Genomic DNA, 18,854 nt, shown 5'->3' with positions numbered 1-18,854 from the left:
TGTCATCTTGTTTAGTCTTGCATTTAATTCATAACATTGCATTGCATATAGTATAGTTTTTCATGCATTCATAAAAAAAAAATCAAAAATAAAAGAACTATCTTGTGTGGCGCATGCTCCCTTGATTATATTGATTTCTGGATGTTCATTAATTGATTGCGCACCCGCATGATAACCTTTGTTAGTGACTTAGGTTAAAATCAATTAATGTTGCCTTCTTAAATGATTTTTCATGAAATAAATGGTACCGAAAAGGCGTTAGAGTAATCCGGCGTAATCAAGTCCCCGAACCCTTAATCTCTAGCTCGTAGGAATAAAATAGTTCTCCCGCTATTTTATTTAGGTTTCTAATCGACCTACCATAAATGATTAGTGGCGACTCCAAAATTAAAATACATTGCACATTAATCAATTGAATCTCAAGTTGCGATTTGGTATGGACTTGGGAGAGTCCGAGTTAGGTTGGTTAAATAATTAACCCGATAATCCATTAGCCTAGAAATTTTCTGAATTTTTAGGTCGCGACAGATGTCAAGGACCGTAATCACGGACACGTGCCACAGGCCATCGTGTTGGGACGTAGTCAATTCGAGCGTCCGACACGTGGTCAACAAGTATCTGTGTCACACACATAATTAACTCTCGGGACACGCTCCCGACACGCGTGTTGGAAGGAACTTTCCGCTAAAAAAATAAATTTAAATTGTACTTCAATTTAGCCAAACATTCAAAAGAAGCAAGCCTCCACATCTTGTCCGGGCATTTTTAATGAGCCATCCTACTTGTTATCCTCACTAAACATTTCATGTGGGACTTTTTTTTCCAACTTATAAGCGTCTATGTCTCATCGGTTGATTCTTAAAGAGACTTTTTTTTGTCTCTCTTCCTCCCAATCGATGTAAGACTCGTGAATCTACCTTATTTTGGCACTCGTGAAAAGCTGGATAGAGTGGTTGGCATTGATTAGCACTAATTGGTTGTTATTTTTGTTTTCCATAAAATGGAAGAATATTCCTCTGAATGTCTTCTAGATTTTTCCTGTGTGCTTATTTGTGGGTACCAGATTTGATGATGAGTTGAGATTTTGTTAGGTTTGGATATAGGTAAAACCTGGCGTACGAGTTGTCAAAGCAATGCTGGGAGAAGACTTGGAGGACCATTTGTGCGGTGCTCCAGTACATTACCGAAAGTTTTAGATGTAGGGCAACGCGGTGGGTGTCTACCCTCAGTCAAACTTCGGGATGCCATGCGATTGCTGTGCAGACTATCTTGTTTCTTCAACTCATTCAACGTGAATGGAGCTGGCTTACATTTGAGATAGTACATGTGAGACAGAGCTTGAAAATGTATGGTGAGATCACATTCCCTCTTCTCTTACATTTAACTAATTTAGGATGACTTTGAGTCCTGAGATGGCATAGCATACTATCTAAGATGTCTTTCTTTTTTTGGAGTTACCGCTACAAATTTTGTACGCAGTTTTTATCGGAAATCTTATCTGCTTATAGGTGTTGCTGTGGAATTTTTCAGGGTTTCATAGGAATTACAGATCCAATATACAGGGCCCTGTTATTGAACTTTGCGTAATGCGGTGTTTTGGAAGTTGGGAAAAAGTGCTAGAATCCCAGTAAGTTGACGACAATTTCTTAATATGTGGAAAATCATCCAAAAGGATTTAATGTGCTGCATTGTATTTTGCCATATCAAAGTCTAGAGTAGGATAATACTACTTAGCTATTGCTTTGGCATATAAGTTCATGTTTGACATCAAGTATGGAGGGAAAGTCAAATTTCAGTCCATTGACATTTTCCATAAGCTCTCCTTTTATATCAAATTCATATGATTGAAATAATAATAAAAACGATGATTTATCTTGTATACGTAAAAATATACATTTAATATATAACGTGTCCCAATGTGTCAGAATTCTTTATTTTTTTAGAAGTGACATGTTGACGTGTCTTGTCTTGTCGTGTCATGTCGTGTCGCGTGTTACGTGTCGGTGTCGATGCTACTTAGATCGATAAAGGCCCAGGAGGAAGAAAATAATTGTTAATGGAGGAAGGCCAGAAAGGAAATAGAGAACCTAACAAATCGGGCTCTAGGTTTAAGTTGAAGCAAGCCTTAGACCTAGGACTTTTCATCAATTAAACACATTCTAGATTCGAATTCCCGTGAATGAAATGAATTCTCTAGACCAAGGTGGAAGCATTGATCAGAAGTTGGAGGAACCAAGAAGATATTTGAAATGAGTCGAGTGTCAAACTGGGTTGAAGACCCATTTATTGACCCACATAAGATGAGTAGTGTCATCTATGGGTTAGCTAAATTTTGATAAATGGGTTATATGAGTTTGAGTAATAAAGTTCAATAAAATGTGGGGTTTTAGTGGGTCTAAAACCCTACTCACGTGCAGTCCCTCTTCACTCATCTTCAGATTCAGGCTGGGGTTTTGGGATGGGGCAAACTTAATTTTTGGTGTTGTCTTCTACTTATGATCTTCTTCTTCTTTTAAAAATTGAAAATTAGTTAAAAAAAAAAAGCATGGTCTTTTTTTTTTTTTTGGTTGAAAAAAATTATGGCCTTTCTTGCTGTTAAAATTATGAAAATTAATATATGGTCATGCATGTCAATATTTATTGACTTATCGATTTTAAGATATATCTGATACTTCACGGTACAACTCAAAAATTTTGCAATAAAGCAAAAATAGCAAACTTATTTGGAACCTTATAAAACTACAAAATTTGTATCTCTTGCACACTACACACACTGCCTAAAAGTTCTCTCTTCTTTTTTTGAAAAAAAATATCGATATGTTTTAGTAATATTAGTCGGGTTAGGTATGTATCGTTGTATTTGTATTGCATATAAAATGGGTCAACGCGGGTTAAATGAGTCAACTTGAGCCGGACCATTTTTTTTCCGATCCAGGCATTTTGACAGTCCTAGAAATGAGGACAAAAGAAAACCTAGTTTGAGCCATCTTCTGCGTTGCCTAACAAACGAAGAGGAGCAATGTATGTCTCACGACGGTAGTTGAAGGAACAAAAAGCTTTGACAGTCAGTGCCAGTGGAGTCTAATGAAGGAGAACCTGGAGAAAATTTTGGAATCTAGAACGAGGGAAAATTCGAGAGCGAAGGTTGAAGATGATGTAGTTTGCGAAAAGTGGAGATTTTTTTTTTTTTTTTGGATAGCAAAAAGTGGAGATTAAAAGGTGAAATCTTTGCTCAGAAGTCAGAAGTAGCGGTTACGAATAGAAAATGGCAGAGACTGTTGGAGCGGTAGCCAGTCTCAGCGAGATAGAAAGAGAAAGAAAAGGAAGGCAAAGGCCCGCCTGGGGTGTTCTTTTAGTTAGGTCATAGATTTCCAATCATATTTGGTTTCAACTGAAAAATAATTCGTGCCGCGAATATCTTCTAGGATATTTACGTTCACATTGCACTTAGCTAACTCCACTTCATGAGCTAATAGTATAATTTACCACTTAAAAAATTCCTTCTTTACCCGTTTATTTTTTATACTTTGTTATACATCTCCGTGAATAACTGTCTTCGTGCGGGAAAAGTACCAAAAAAGTATTAAAAATATTTCATTGGTAATAATTAATTTTAAACCTTTTAATTGGATTAATTTCCCCTTTTCTTCTTGATGCTGTGGATGCTCATAAAAAGAAAAGTGAAAGAAAAAAAGAAAGGAAAAAATAAAAATTATACATAATAGAAAATATATATAAAAAGTCTACATCAGCATTAGCCGTGCCACATAGGGCGGCTAACGTCCACGTCAGCGATTTCCGATCTAAATTAGCCGGATGGACTTAATTGGTACCAATATTAAAATATGTAGGACCAAAATTAGTTAAATTGAAAGGTTTCTGATTGAATTAATGCCAACCAACACAGTAGGTTTATGCATTTTATGATACTTTTCCGATCTTGGTGCTCAGTTAGGACGTCTATGTTGCATATCAATTTACACAGTAGGTTTATGCATTTTATGATACTTTTCCAATATTAGATTGCATGTCCATTCACTTAGAAATATATTTAGCATTGCATGTGCTTTTAGGATAAATTGCATGTTTGTGTCATTTATTGTTGATTTAATTTCCTTTTAACCACAATTTGAGAGAAAAAAAAAAATACAAATTTACCATTTTTACATGACAGACTTAGGACAACATCACACATAGGATAATAGTTATATTTTTATTTTTCACAGTTAAGTAACGTAATTTATTCAGTGGAAAATTTTTCACCGATAGACTTAGGTACGTAATTTACATTTTACAATCGAAAAAACAGATATTTCCAAAATTCACAGGAAATTTTTGTTACCAAACATCATGTACTCCACATGCTCAGATTCAAACAGCAGATTAACTGCCTATTCAAAGGAAAAAAAAAAAAACAAAGATCAGTCAAAATCTGATCAGCGTAGGAACCAACACGAGGTGATGGAAGCATTGAATTATTTAAGTTGAACCTTACTGAATTAGACGAAAAGACAAACGTTAGAGGACGAAATCGGAAAACACAACGTAAGTGAGACCACCTATGAGGATTTGTTTACAAAGGGCTATGAACTGAATTTGCAATGTCCTTTTCGTGTTTTTTAAGACACCTGAGTGCTTAAAATTTGAAAGGGAAAATAAGCAGAAACTCTCGGTAACCAAAGCTTTATTTCAAAAGTTTCAGAATCGTTATTAGTAATTGTTCAATCAAAGGAAAACCATGACTGCCCATCAATCGCGATACGCTATCAATATGCTATCATCAAAACGAATCAATCTTCCAGAATCAACACCGCAAAGAAGAGGCACATGAACTTGTATATCCGTTCAACGACGACAAATACTCTTGATCAACCAAGAGCTGAAACGATCGTTACAGACTTCAAGAGAGAGCGTTACTGGAAATGAAAAGGAATCGAAGAGAGCGTAGAGAAGAATGAGACCTTATTAAGGTTTTGTGAAAAATGAATAATCAACAAACATTCATGTCTATTATGAAAATATTTTTCGTTCATTCATTTTTTTTTTATGTGATGTGAGCGATTCTTAAGAAAATGCATTTCAAATAATTCATTTTTTACGAAACGAAGAGAGTGCAAAAACATCTCTGCTTGGGAGAGTAAGCAGGAGAGAACAAGCACGGCCTGGGAAGGGACGACGGAGACATTGTCCCTCCTCGTCTATACTCTGTTTTTGTGCTTTCCAGCTTTCGACTAGCATTGCATCCTCCAATTCTCAATTTTAGCCCCAAAATCACGTTAGAAAGTCGGAGAGACGGCACTTATTGAGGGCCTTAGTACATATATAATTCAAAATAGTCAAAAGAAAAAGTGAACATTACAAAAAGAAAGAGTGTTTGTAAAATGTAATCACATCAAATAAGTTCGAAGTTTCAGATTCTTGTAACATGACAATCAGGCAACTCTTGCGGTTTAAAACAGCCCACAATTTCAAGTATCTGCAACAATTCCGGAACGCCTCGCAGCTCAAACAGCTCATCACAGTCCCATAGATGAATTGTCTTGAGCTTCTTCAAGTTAGACAGATCAGGCAATAATTGCAGTTTTGAATAGTCCCCAATTTCAAGCATCTCCAGCGATTTCGGAATGTCTCGAATCTCAGACAGCTTTCTACAGTACGTTAGATGAATTTTCTTGAGCTTCTTCAAGTTAGTCAAATCAGGCAACTCCACCAATGATGAAAGCTCATTGAGCTCCAATGATATCAAATTCTCCAAACCTTCAAGGCCTTGAATCTCCGTTAGCTGGTCACACCTCATAACCGTCAAATCCGATAGCGATTTCAAATACGAAAGATCCCCCGTTGTCTTCAAACTCGAACTCCCCCCGATCAATAAGGATGACAAATTTGACGGAAGTCTAGGTAGGCATTGCAAATTATCGCAGCTGAGCTCGAGTCGCTTCAGCTGAGAAAGGAAAACGATATCGGACGATAGGGTGGTGATATCAAGACAAGACAAGTACAATTCCTCGAGCATGCGTAATCTTCCAATCCACCAATCACTCGGAGCTTCTTCAAGTATAGGAGGATCTTCGGGCTGCCGACCCAAGTGCAAATCCAATGTTCTCAAATTCAATAGGTTCGAGAGGTCAGGCAACATCTTCATTGAGTACGAATGAAAACATAGAGTGATGAGACTTTCTGGAAGCTGAGGCAATGCCGAAATTCTTGTGGGTTGCAATTTCAAGATTCTCAAAAATTGTAACTTCCCAATATTATCGGAAATTTCTTCAAGAACAACATGCCCCACCTCTAGCTGTTCGAGCTTCTCCATCATTCCAATGGCGCTAGGTAGTTTCTTATAAGGCAGAACTTTAACTTTAGAACTTTCAAATTCTTCATACTCCCAATGGATTCAGGTAACTTCTTAATTTTCCCCGTTTCTGATATATCCAACTCAATCAGTGAATTGAGATTTTCGATCGACTTAGGCTCCGCTGCTGATGCTGTGCAACCAACGAAACTGAATTTTTCCAATAATAGACACGAAAGCAAGCTGAGAATTTCCAGTTTCTTCATCTTTCTCCATTCAGGGATCTCTTCTATAGATGTATAGTCCAAAAGAAGTTCCCTTAATGATTCCAGTTCGTCCATCTCATCCGGTAATTTGCGGAGACAAAAACAATCCTTCAAACTTAAGAAGACCAACCTTTTAAGGTGACCGATGGATGGATCAATGTGAACCAACCTCTTACATCCTTCGAGAATCAGCCGCTCTAACTTGACATAATGGGACAAGTCCGGAGTTTTTCGCAATTTTTCGCATTCAGTCAGGTTTAGGACCTTCAAATCCTTAGCCAACTGAAAAGAAGACAACATATTGCTCTTCTGGTTAAATTAAGATAACCTACAGCAAAAGAACTCACATAGATTTTATCTGCGAAAACCGTACCTTGATGTGGCTCCATCCATCCCATTTTTCTGTGATTCTACTCCTTGAGAAATCAAGGATTACCAGCTTCCTCAGGGAAAAATGAGTCAATTTGAAAGCCGTAGGCAAGTAATGCCATGAAAGCCATCTCAACTCTGGAAGGATAAATGGGCCAGATGTGGTTTCATGGAGATTTGACCAATGGTAGTATAGAAAACGACCCACGGAAGTAGGGATGGAGTATGTGTTCCCATTGAAGTCTTCGCTATCCACTTGGAGGAACCTTACATTTAAAAGGCTTGGTAGGCATTCTTTTATCGAGGAGTATTGAGATAGCTTCTCAAGCTTAAGACATATTGCTTCAATACATCCAATTCCATGAACAACGCCTCCCGTCTGCCAAAATAAAAAACATGAAAAAATAAATTTAGAAAAAGCCCTGATTTTCTGCGTTGATAACCTTCAAGGAGAAAGTAATCATATCTTTTCTTCTTACATTGAAAAAGATTGAAAAACCACATATGTAAGTGCACGGGACATGAATCAACTTTGATAGAATCGAAAACCTACATGAATATGCTGGTGACCAATCTCCTTAAAAAGGAATGAAATTGTACAATTTACCTGAATCTTCTCGAGAACCTCCAATGCTTGTGCTTGAGTCCACACCCCTGGTTTCCTCCCACTTCCTTGTTGTATGGAATTTCTTCCAATATCTCTTAACCAATCATGCATCCACAGTTGGTTATCTTCTCTGATCTTTATCAAAGATCTTTGCTGGAGGATTTGAAGCGATTGTACAGGAAGAAATCTACAGCTTTCCCACATGTGAATCACAATTCTTTTATCAAAACCTATGAAGAAACAAGCGACATCAAGAAATATTTTTCTTTGGTCTTCATTTAATGACCCAATGCTGATCATCAGCTTCCTTTGGACATCCTCGTGAGGCAACTCTTCTAACTCCTTTAATATGATATCCCACTTCTCAATGCTTTTTCCCGACAAAAGAGAACCTATTACCTCGAGAGCTAAAGGAAGACCGCCGCATATATTTAGTGCTCTTTCAGAGTGAGAGATGTATTGCTCTAAGGGATAATCTCTTCTAAACGCATGTTTGCTAAAAAGTTGAAGAGAATGATCAAAATCCATGCCAGTAAGTTCGTAAGTCCCATCAACAAGTGTAGGCCTATCGAGAATCCCTTGGTCTCTGGTCGTAATAATAATCTTACTTCCTTTTCCAAACCAATCATGCTTCTGAATGAGCGCATCAAGTTGACTTGTTTTGTCAACATCATCAAGTAGAAGAAGCACTCTTTTAGAGCACAACCTTTCCTTGATCAACTTTGTCCCCTCCATTATATTATCAACACGGGTCCATTTTTTTTTAAGGATGTCAGATATGAGTTGATTCTGCAAGCACGTCATCTCTATTTCTCGGATGTTGGAAAGGAAGCAACAATCAACAAAATCATTAGAAAGTTTATTATACACTATCTTGGCAAGAGTTGTCTTTCCCACGCCACCCATGCCATGAATTCCAACGATCTTTGTTTCATTGTTGTGGGAACCTATCACCCTCATGATTTCATCCACAAGATTGTCTACTTCGACCAAGCAATCAGATACTTCCAAGTAAGCGCTTTTCAACTCAGTCAAAACGTTATTGACAACTTCTTTCACAAATTCACCTTTGCCTCTGATAGTATTGGAGGAAAAAGCATCAACACGTTAGGATTAACTGAACAAAACAACGCATTTTCGAACAACTAGACCGTGCAAGATATAATTAAATACCTGTTTGGCTTGTTGTGGAGGTCCCATCCCTTTAGTGCTCCAACCTCATTGAGAGCAGCCGTCCACTTGTTGATAGTCTCAACATCGAACCGATTCTTGTTTTCTTGAGAAGCAATGGCAGTGCGGTAGTGCTCAGTCTGGTATTTTACCTCAGATGGTGCAACATCGTAGAATATGGGCATGATCGTATGTTTGCTTGTATTCTTTCTCTCCACCATCTTGACCAACTCCCTAAGGCACCATGGACTTTCGGCATATCCTTTAGAAAAGATTGGTATTGAGATCTTTGACTGCTCAATCGCTTGGAGAAGCTGGCCGCTGATCTCTTCCCCAATCCGAAGTTCTTCGTCGTCTTTATATGCCCGAATTCCAGCATCAATCATGCTGGTGTAGAGGTAATCAGTAATGTCGCTACGGGTATCAGGTCCTCTGAAGCTCAAAAACACTTCGTAATCGTACCCCAATGACTTCTCCATCTCCTGATTATCAGAACAAGCGTTCAACATATTTATTGGTTCTCTGTACGGGATCCCCTTGTAAGAATCCACGTAGAACAAAAGACAAAAAAATAGTCGCAACTACTGTCAATGCGAACTACAAGCCCCAACGGTTGGTGCAAATTCTCTGGGCAGTAAGGATTTGAAATGCTGCCCCGATATGATAACCACGTGCAGGATGGGGAGGCTAATTTCTATTAGAAGCAAGTGTAGAGATCAGTTTCAAGTCATTGTAACAAGGTATGGTGAGGCTAATTTCTATCAGAAGCAAATATAGAGATATGCTTTAAGTTATTATAACGAAACCCTATCCACAATGCACATGCTCTTTCATGGCAAGATTCCTACAATGCTCGATTACAAGTGTGTAAAAACTAGACGAGGAAACCGAAAAGAATGCTCAATTACAAGTTGGGGTTCACAAATAACTTTTCAAAAGTCGTTGCTTTAGCCTCTTCTTTTGTTTCGTCCATGCATATTCGACAAATTTCAGTAATTTACCGCAGAATATAATGTAAAACTTTCACAATCAAAGGCATTATATCCTATGAATTTGTTAGCCATTATTTGTGCAGTGAAATCTACTGATGGCCGTTCAAACGTGGCGCCATGTTAGTCATCTGTTGGGAAATTGGTCGGATTTTGTTTAAAGCATATCAATTGCCAGAATATTTAAACGAAAAAAAAAAACTCATAGTGCATTGATGAGTGCATTCAGATATCACTTTCAGCGAGCTAATTGCAAAATGGAGGTATTTTCAACAATCATTAATGAAAGTATATTCCATCGTAGCGATACTATACTTTGATAGACACATGACGCGAAAGCATGCAGATTCAGCAGCTCGGACGTAGCTCAAATTAGCTGATGAAATATTGTAGAAGATTTGAAAGCATGGTTGAAGCAGCGAAAATTTTTTGAAGGCGTTGAAGCATGTTTCTCTTGTATATACTTAGTTTTAAGACCGTGCTTCTCGTCTCTTTACTTCTGCTCTTAGAATTCCTTCTTCTTGAATTCCCTTCGTACCATTAACACAGAACCGAGAAAAATGGAATCAACTAATCCCACCAAAGTAAATCAAGATTTAATGTGTTGCGTGAATCAATCGCCCATTTCCATAAATCTCCGGTCCTGCAGTTCATAAAGCAATAATACGATGAGTGCATGGTGAAAATAACTTAAAGCGAGATTACCGGAAGTAGGGGTGATGTTGAAGGACCGAATTTGACAGCGGCAAGCCCGGAGGCAACGGGATGTGAAACACTGAAGAAATGGTTCAAGTGCTGCCTGTATTTGTCCTCGTTGCACATTAAATGGAGAAAGAAAAAAGAACATTCCTTTCTTATGTCGACACGACAAAGAAACGCAGGAAATGATATCTTTCTTGCTTTCTCCTCTCCATAGGATATAGTCAGTTATCGTCAACACGAGACAAAGAATTTCTTGGGCACTTTTTCTTGCTTCACGGCGAACAAAAGGCCTCATGCTTGCAGATATCTTTCCACATCATCCAAAGTATGTGATGGAGAATGACTTGATAAGGATGCTTTCCTCCACTTTGAGGACAAGATGAACCGTCTCATTCACATCGTAATGGAGTCCAATAATCAGAACATGCTTTTCAATAAATATGCAAAATCGGTATTAACAAGATCATATCTTTTATGGCATGAATAAAATCGCTGTCAAATGTTAAAGACAATCAAGTTGCTTTTCATCATTAACACAGAAGGACAAAGGTGACAAGCAAAACGGTCACTAAAAGCCCGAAAGCCCGTCCTTTGCCATCGACCGTCGTTGCGTATATGTTCGCTGCTGAAGAGAAGTGGCGGCCGCTATGAGAAGCCCATTGCTGAGCCTTTTAAGTACGGCTACAGAGGCCAACCCTAAAGAGGTGTATTAGCGACAACATTGTTAGAAATTAAACCAAATTCATGTATATCAACTTCCAAGACGCATGTACCAGCTTGTGCATGTACCGAGACCTATCTTTATTAGTTGAGCGTTTCAAGAGTTTTTTTGTATTTCGATGCGTAGTAAATGCTATGTATATACATCATGACTGTTCATGTATCTAGTGTAGATCAAGAGTCATTGTATTATGCCTATATAAAGGCTTGTCTTGTAACCATTTCAGTGTGGGTGAATCGATTGTGAATATAGTATATTGAAAAGCCACCTTTCGTCTCCTCTTCCTTGTGTGAATAAAGTTCCTTTGTGAGTGCTTGTTGAGTGCCCCACAGTCGATTTCTCCCAACAAATTGGTATCAGAGCTTCACGGTTTCGTGATTATGGCATCAACAAGCAACCTTCCTTTTCAGTATCCAGTCCTCACCAAAGAAAACTATGGCAAGTGGGCTTCCGGAATGAAAGCCATACTCGGCGCTCATAGTGTGTGGGATCTTGTCAACAATGGCTATGATGAGCCAGATGAAGATGTTGCGTTGACTCAAACTCGGAGAAATGCGTTGGAGAAGACTCGTTCGAAAGATCAACTCGCGTTGTCATCATCTTTCAAGCCTTGGATGATTCCATGTTCGAAAAGGTCTCAAATGCTACTACATCCAAGGAGGCATGGGAGATTCTTCAAACCACGCACCAAGGTGTTGAGAAAGTAAAGAAGATTCGTCTTCAAACTTTGAGAGGCGAATTCGAGGTAATTCGTATGAAAGAATCTGAGTCGATTTCTGATTATTTCACAAGAGTTTTAGCTATTGTGAATCAGATGAAAAGGAATGGCGAAGATGTTCCCGATGTTCGTGTTGTCGAAAAAATCCTGCGATCATTGGATAAGAAGTTCGACCACATCGTCGTCGCTATCGAGGAATCAAAAGATGTCGATTCTATGACGGTCGATGAGCTCATGGGTTCGTTACAAGCCCATGAAGAAAGATTAAAAAGAAATAAGCATGAACCGGTGGAGAAAGTACTCCAATCTCGATTGACTATCCGAGATGACAAGGGACAAAGAAGTGACCCCGTGCAAACTCGATGGGTCAATCAAGATCGTGAACAAGGTCGAGGTCGTGGTCACTTTCATGGAAGAGGTCGTGGATGAAGCAGAGGGGAATTTGCTCGCAGAGAAGGTGGCTACCAGAATCAAAGTTTTGTTCGTGGAAGAGGGAGAAATTCGAGAGGTCAACGGTATGATAAATCAAAAATCCGTTGTTATCATTGCAATAAACTGGGTCATTATGCTTCCGATTGTTGGCATAAAGAAAGTAGTGGAGCAGATGAAAAGGCAAACTTGGTGAATGATGCCGATAACGTTCTTTTATTGGCATTCAAAGAAGATGGAGGAGAAAAGAGTGATACGTGGTACTTGGACACTGGAGCAAGTAACCACATGTGCGGTCGAAAGGAGATATTCGTCGAAATGGATGAGACAGTAAAAGGAAAAGTCTCGTTCGGTGATAATTCCCAAATTCTTGTCGAAGGGAAAGGTACGATTCTAATTCATCTGAAGAATGGAACACGTTGTTGACACCTAAATTTTGATTTTTCTTAAATAATTTATTTTGTATAAAAAAAAAGAGGATTAGTTTTAGCTCTCACAAAAAAATAATTCATAATTTATATTTAGTTTTTGTCGATCATGCATTTTGCATATTATCCGGACTGGCGGTGGATGAGCATAAAATGAATGGTTTTGAATAATCTTGGAATTCCACCATGGGGACCAAAGTTACATGTGACGTGCAGATGGTTCCAAATACATTCATGCACATTCAACTATTTAAGGGAATTGTGTAAAGTTCAATGGGAAAGAAAAATTCTGTGAAGCAACAAGCATGTGCAAATTATTCTCAGCGTATTTGTTTTGTTATTCTCGATCATATGAATAAAAGGAATATTTTGGATGATTCGGTAGATATAAAATATGGGATTTCCGCATGATTCATAGACAATTTTCTTCCTAAAAATTCACCCACCGCTGGAAAGGAGGCATACTGATTTTGCCTATAAATAAGACTCACTATAGACGGAAGGGGGGGAATGTCGAGAGCCATAGGCGAGAGAGAGTGGGAGAGGCTCAGAAAATAGAAAAATAAAAAAAAGAGCGTACGTGAGGAGCTTTCGGGGCAAGAGAGAGAGCTTTAAAGAAAAGTGCGGGGGACGGCTCGAGAGGTCTTCAAGAAGATTCATCTGCAAACTTGCACCAGTTAATTCCTCTCCTTCATCCGAAGTCTCAAGTAACACAAAAGGCCAAGGTGAGTGGGGGGACAAAAGGAGATCAATCCACGTGCAAAATAGGACGAGCAAGTTCTTTTGCTTGGTTTTTTCCTTGTAGCTGCTGCTTCCTCACTTCTTGTGGCCACGTTTTCACCGACAACTAGCAACTTTCGACCATATAGTTGTGTCTTCAAGCGAGTCCTTTACCACCGACGTTCTCGTCCCTTGCGGCAGCGGAGGACGAATCCAAGCCAAACCGAAGACCACAACGTTGCTGATCCGGCGCTTCTTGTCCATGCGACTACTAACGTTTTTTTTTTAGCTATTTCATTCACTTTTCAAAGGCTGTTTTGCTGCAAATCAAGGTCCGAAAATTCTTATTTGCCTAGTTGAACTGCCCCTGCGTTGCGGCTGTCCTCTGTCGATCACGGGCCATTTAACGTCAACGTTGGTTTCTCTTGTCCGAACGTGTCCTCACTAAACCGATCCAAGGAGTGGAAGCTTGGAGTGCAAAATTTGGTATGGTCCAAATTAGGGAAGCATAAATTTGCAAGACAAGGTAAATTTCCTATCTTGAACTTCAATATATTCACTTGCTTATTTTGTGATTTACTTGCATATCTTGAATATTGCATCGAGGTGGATATTTTTTTCAAAATACAGATTGATTAGGAAAATTTTCTTTCCTAATCCGCAACTTGTCACATAATCGAGAATGTCCATCTTTAAGATTATTGATGGAATACTCAATTAGGCAAGGATTTGGGTTCAATCGTTAATCGTAGGATTACGAATTAAAGATTGACTCAAATATCCGCGAAATATTTCAAAACTTGATTGATGTATCCACTTTCTTGATTGACATTGATTGGCATATTCACTTTCCTAATTTGATTTGAATTGTTCGATTGTCATATTTTTAGAATATATCCGTCGCGTGATCTAATCTCGAAAATTCTAAAAATTGTATTCATTCACTTTCCATATTTGAAAATTACATATCTTTTCAAAAATAGCATCATGTAGATCATTGCATATCTAATCTTTTTTTTGTAAATAATTAGGTTAGATTGCATTTTAGGATAGAAAATTGCATATTCAGATAGAATCTCATGTTTAAAAAATATATCTTCAATATATTAGGGTTTAGGTGAACGTAAACTCTAAAATATGCAAGATAAAAATTATTTTGGCATAGTTCTATTTTAGGAAATAAATTCATCCGAAAATAATAAATTCATCTTTGCCACGACATCTTGCCACATCATCCATGCCACGTCATTCATCTTTGCTATGTCACCTCATACCATGTCATATAGGTTGCATGTTAGTTTGCATTCCATGTAGAATTGTATGCTTAGGTCAATTTAATTGATTCCAACATCACGTAATCAATTTAATTAAACTATAAGCATATCTTGTTACATTAGTTTAAAATTGCATATTTAAAATTTTAATTAATTCATACGTCACAGAGTTAATTTTCATTTGCATGTCATCTTTTGCACGTCATTTAACTTAGTCTTCCATTTGCATCACGACATTGCATCATATGTAGTATAGTCTTTCATGCATTCATATAAAAATCGATAATAAAAAAATAATTTTGTGTGGCGCATGCTCCCTTGATTATATTGACTTACGGATGTTCATTAATTGATTGCGCATTCGCATGATAACCTTTGTTAGCGACTTAGGTTAAAATCAATTAATGTTGCCTTCTCAAATGATTTTTCATGAAATAAAATGGTACCGAAAGGGCGTTAGAGTAATCAGGCGTAATCAAGTCCCCGAATTCTTAATCTCCGGTTCGTAGAAATAAAATAGTTCTCCCGCTATTTTATTTAGGTTTCTAATCGACCTACCATAAATGATTAGTGGCGGCTCCAAAATTAAAATACATTGCATGTTAATCAATTGAACCTCAAGTTGCGATTTGGTATGGACTTGGGAGAGTCCGAGTTAGGTTAGTTAAATAATTAACCTGATAATCCATTAGCCTAGAAATTTTTCTGAATTTTTAGGTCGCGACACACGTCAGTTTATTACTAATGTGTATTATGTACCGAAGATGTCGAGCAATATTTTGAGTTTGGGACAGCTTACGGAGAAAGGATATTCTGTGCACATGAAAGATCTTAGCCTTGTGCTAAGAGATCAAAATAATAGGTTGATTGCATCCGTGAAAATGTCGAAGAATAGGATGTTCACTCTGAACATCAAAGATGAAATGTCTACATGCCTTCAAGCATGTGTAGACAATCCTTCGTGGCTATGGCACTTGAGGTTCGGCCATCTCAATTTCGGCGGACTCAATATGCTTTCTCGCAAGAAGATGGTGTATGGCTTATCGCATATTGATCATCCCGATCAATTATGTGAAGGGTGTATTATTGGCAAGCATTCCAGAACCAGCTTTCCGAAGGAGTCGATGTATCGAGCGAAGAAGCCACTGGAGTTGATTCATTCTGATGTATGTGGTCCGATCACTCCCCGGTCATACGGTAATCATCGATACTTTGTTACGTTTATTGATGATTTTACTCGAAAGACTTGGGTGTATTTCTTGAAAGAAAAATTGGAAGTGTTTGATATGTTTAAGCACTTCAAGAAAATGGTTGAAAAGGAGAGTGGTTATTTTATCAAGTCTTTAAGAACCGACCGTGGAGGAGAATTTACTTATGGAGAATTCAATCAATTCTATGATTACCATGGTATTCAACGTTTCTTAACGGCGCCGTACTCCCCACAACAAAATGGTGTAGTTGAGTGAAAGAACAGAACCATTCTCGACATGGTTCGTAGTATGTTGAAAAGCAAAAATTTGTCAAAGGAGCTTTGGGCCGAAGCTGTCGGATGTGCAACTTATCTGCAAAATCGATGTCCCACGCAAGGACTCGATGGTGTTACTCCTGAAGAAGCATGGACCGGGAGAAAACCTACGGTTTCTCACTTGAGAATTTTCGAGAGCATTGCTTTTGCTCACATACCCGACCAGAAAAGATAGAAGCTAGAAGACAAGAGCAAGAAGCTTATTTTTATCGGGTATGATTCCTCATCGAAAGCTTACAAATTGTTTGATCCTGTTACTTTGAAAGTATATGTAAGCAGAGATGTGAAGTTCGATGAAGATGCTTTGTGGGAAGACAATCGACAAGTTGGTGAATCCGCTCGTAGTGATTACGTCGAAATGGGGCGTGATTCTGTCGAAATAGAAGACAACTCATCGAATCCTTCATCTTCCTTTCCAACATCATTTTCAAGTCCAAGTTCATTATCACCAACTTCTTCAAATGGTGTTGATAAACCGATAGCACCAAGATCGAGGAGATTATCCGAACTTTATGAAACCACCGAAGAACTCCATCTTGTATGTCTTCTCGCAGATTGTGAACCACTTATTTTCGATGAAGCTGCTAAAGAAGAAAAATGGAGAAAAGCCATGAATGAAGAAATAGAAGCCATCGAAAAGAATCAAACATGGGAACTCGCAGATCTTCCGAAGGACAAAAAGGCGATCGATGTCAAATGGGTGTATAAGGCCAAGAAGAACGAGAAAGGAGAAGTCACTCGTTAAAAGGCCGGACTAGTCGCAAAGGGCTACAAGCGTAAAGTCGGGATCGACTATGATGAGGTATTTGCACTTGTCATTCGAATGGAAACTATCCGACTAATGATTTCCATTGCAGCTCAAAATCGATGGCCCATATATCAAATGGATGTCAAATCGGCATTTCTGAATGGTGTTCTTGAAGAAGAAATTTATGTCAAACAACCACTTGGGTTTGTTGTGAAAGGTCATGAAGACAAAGTGCTGAGATTGAAGAAAGCCTTGTATGGGCTTAAGCAAGCTCCAAGAGCTTGGAACTCCAGAATCGATGCTTATTTCAAGGCGAATGGCTTCGAACAATGTCCGTATGAACATGCTCTCTACTTGACGCACGAGAAAGGTGATGTTTTATTGGCATGTTTATACGTCAATGATCTTGTCTTCACAGGAAATAATTCCGGATTGATCGACACTTTTAAAGCGTCGATGGTGAAAGAGTTTGAGATGACAGATAATGGTCTCATGAATTATTTTCCGGGTATCGAAGTAAAGCAAAATGCAGATGGGATTTTTATTTCCCAAAAAGGATATGCTGAAAATATCCTTGAGAAATTCAACATGAAAACCTGCACTTCGGTTAATACTCCGATGGATTGTGGTGCAAAGCTGTCGAAGTTCAATGAAGGTGTCGATGTTGATTCAACATATTATAGAAGCTTGATTGGAAGCTTGAGGTATTTGACCTGTACCGGACCGGATATCATGTACAGTGTCGGAATTGTGAGTCGATATATGGAGAATCCGAAGACATCTCATCTTAAAGCAAGCAAAGAGGATACTTCGGTACATCAAAGGTACTATCTCTCTTGGCTTGTATTATTATCAGATCCGAACTATTTCAACTCGGAGGTTATTCGAGATAGTGACTATGGGGGAGATGTCGATGACCGAAAGAGCACTACGGGTTTTGTATTTTATCCGGGTGAAACCGCTTTTACATGGTCATCAAAGAAGCAATCCAGTGTTACTTTATCGACATGTGAAGCGGAGTATGTTGCTGCATCATCGTGTGTGTGTCATGCGATATGGTTGAGAAAGTTGCTAAAAGAAATCCAAATGGAGCAAAAAGGATGCAACGGAAATTTTTGTTGATAATGTTTCTGCCATTGCTTTGGCAAAGAATCCAGTTTTTCATGAGAGGAGCAAACATATCGATGTTCGATATCATTTTATTCGAGAACAAGTCAGCGACAAACAAATCGAAGTTGTGCACGTGAAGACCGGTGATCAAGTCGCAGATATTTTTACGAAACCTCTCAAGATCGAAGTGTTTCGGAAATTCAGAAGTTTACTTGGAATGATCGACGGAAGAGAATTTGGTTTAAGGGGGAGTGTTAGAAATTAAACCAAATTCATGTATATCAACTTCCAAGATGCATGTACCAGCTTGTGCATGTACCGAGACCTATCTTTATTAGTTGAGCGTTTCAAGAGTCTTTTTGTATTTCGATGCGTAGTAAATGCTATGTATATACATCATGACTGTTCATGTATCTAGTGTAGATCAAGAGTCATTGTATTATGCCTATATAAAGGCTTGTCTTGTAACCATTTCGGTGTGGGTGAATCGATTGTGAATACAGTATATTGAAAAGCCACCTTTCGTCTCCTCTTCCTTGTGTGAACAAAGCTCCTTTGTGAGTGCTTGTTGAGTACCCCACGGTCGATTTCTCCCAACAAGCATTCCGTCCCTAAAAGATCATTCGAAATTCTGGGCCATTTGCAAAAATGTCAAGAATTGTTGTGTTACAAATTGATTGCATTGTCTGCGGTCACAATTATCACTAAAGCCATTACAAATTGATTGTATCGATAACGTGGAAACCATTGAAATATCCAACACTAATAAATTTTCCAACTCCACCA

At 38.4% G+C, this 18,854-nt stretch overlaps 2 protein-coding genes across 2 annotated transcripts; both read right to left on the bottom strand.

Annotated features, from left to right (window-relative positions):
- Positions 1-5,410: 5,410 nt before the first annotated feature.
- Positions 5,411-6,313, bottom strand: LOC125314114 (outer membrane protein YopM-like). The gene has a single exon (XM_048275589.1). The coding sequence runs from the start codon at positions 6,311-6,313 to the stop codon at positions 5,411-5,413; it is 903 nt and encodes a 300-aa protein (XP_048131546.1).
- A 1,024-nt stretch (positions 6,314-7,337) lies between these two features.
- Positions 7,338-9,183, bottom strand: LOC115727610 (disease resistance protein L6-like). The gene is made up of 3 exons (XM_048275588.1): positions 8,708-9,183; positions 7,535-8,609; positions 7,338-7,370 (listed from the first exon to the last, which is right to left on the bottom strand). Exons 1-3 carry the CDS (start codon positions 9,181-9,183, stop codon positions 7,338-7,340), a joined length of 1,584 nt encoding a protein of 527 aa, XP_048131545.1.
- Between the last annotated feature and the right edge of the window lie 9,671 nt (positions 9,184-18,854).

This window comes from Rhodamnia argentea, chromosome 3, assembly GCF_020921035.1.
Source record: "Rhodamnia argentea isolate NSW1041297 chromosome 3, ASM2092103v1, whole genome shotgun sequence".
Classification (NCBI taxonomy): Eukaryota; Viridiplantae; Streptophyta; class Magnoliopsida; order Myrtales; family Myrtaceae; genus Rhodamnia; species Rhodamnia argentea.
This window is presented reverse-complemented; position numbering and strand designations above follow the sequence as displayed.

Coding starts and splice junctions, on each gene's coding strand:
- LOC125314114 (XM_048275589.1), bottom strand. CDS start 6,313: ATGGAGAAGCTCGAACAGCTAGAGGTGGGGCATGTTGTTCTTGAAGAA.
- LOC115727610 (XM_048275588.1), bottom strand. CDS start 9,183: ATGGAGAAGTCATTGGGGTACGATTACGAAGTGTTTTTGAGCTTCAGA. Junction 8,610..8,707: donor CTCCACAACAAGCCAAACAG/GTATTTAATTAT, acceptor CAATACTATCAG/AGGCAAAGGTGAATTTGTGA. Junction 7,371..7,534: donor AGGTTCTCGAGAAGATTCAG/GTAAATTGTACA, acceptor TTCTCCTTGAAG/GTTATCAACGCAGAAAATCA.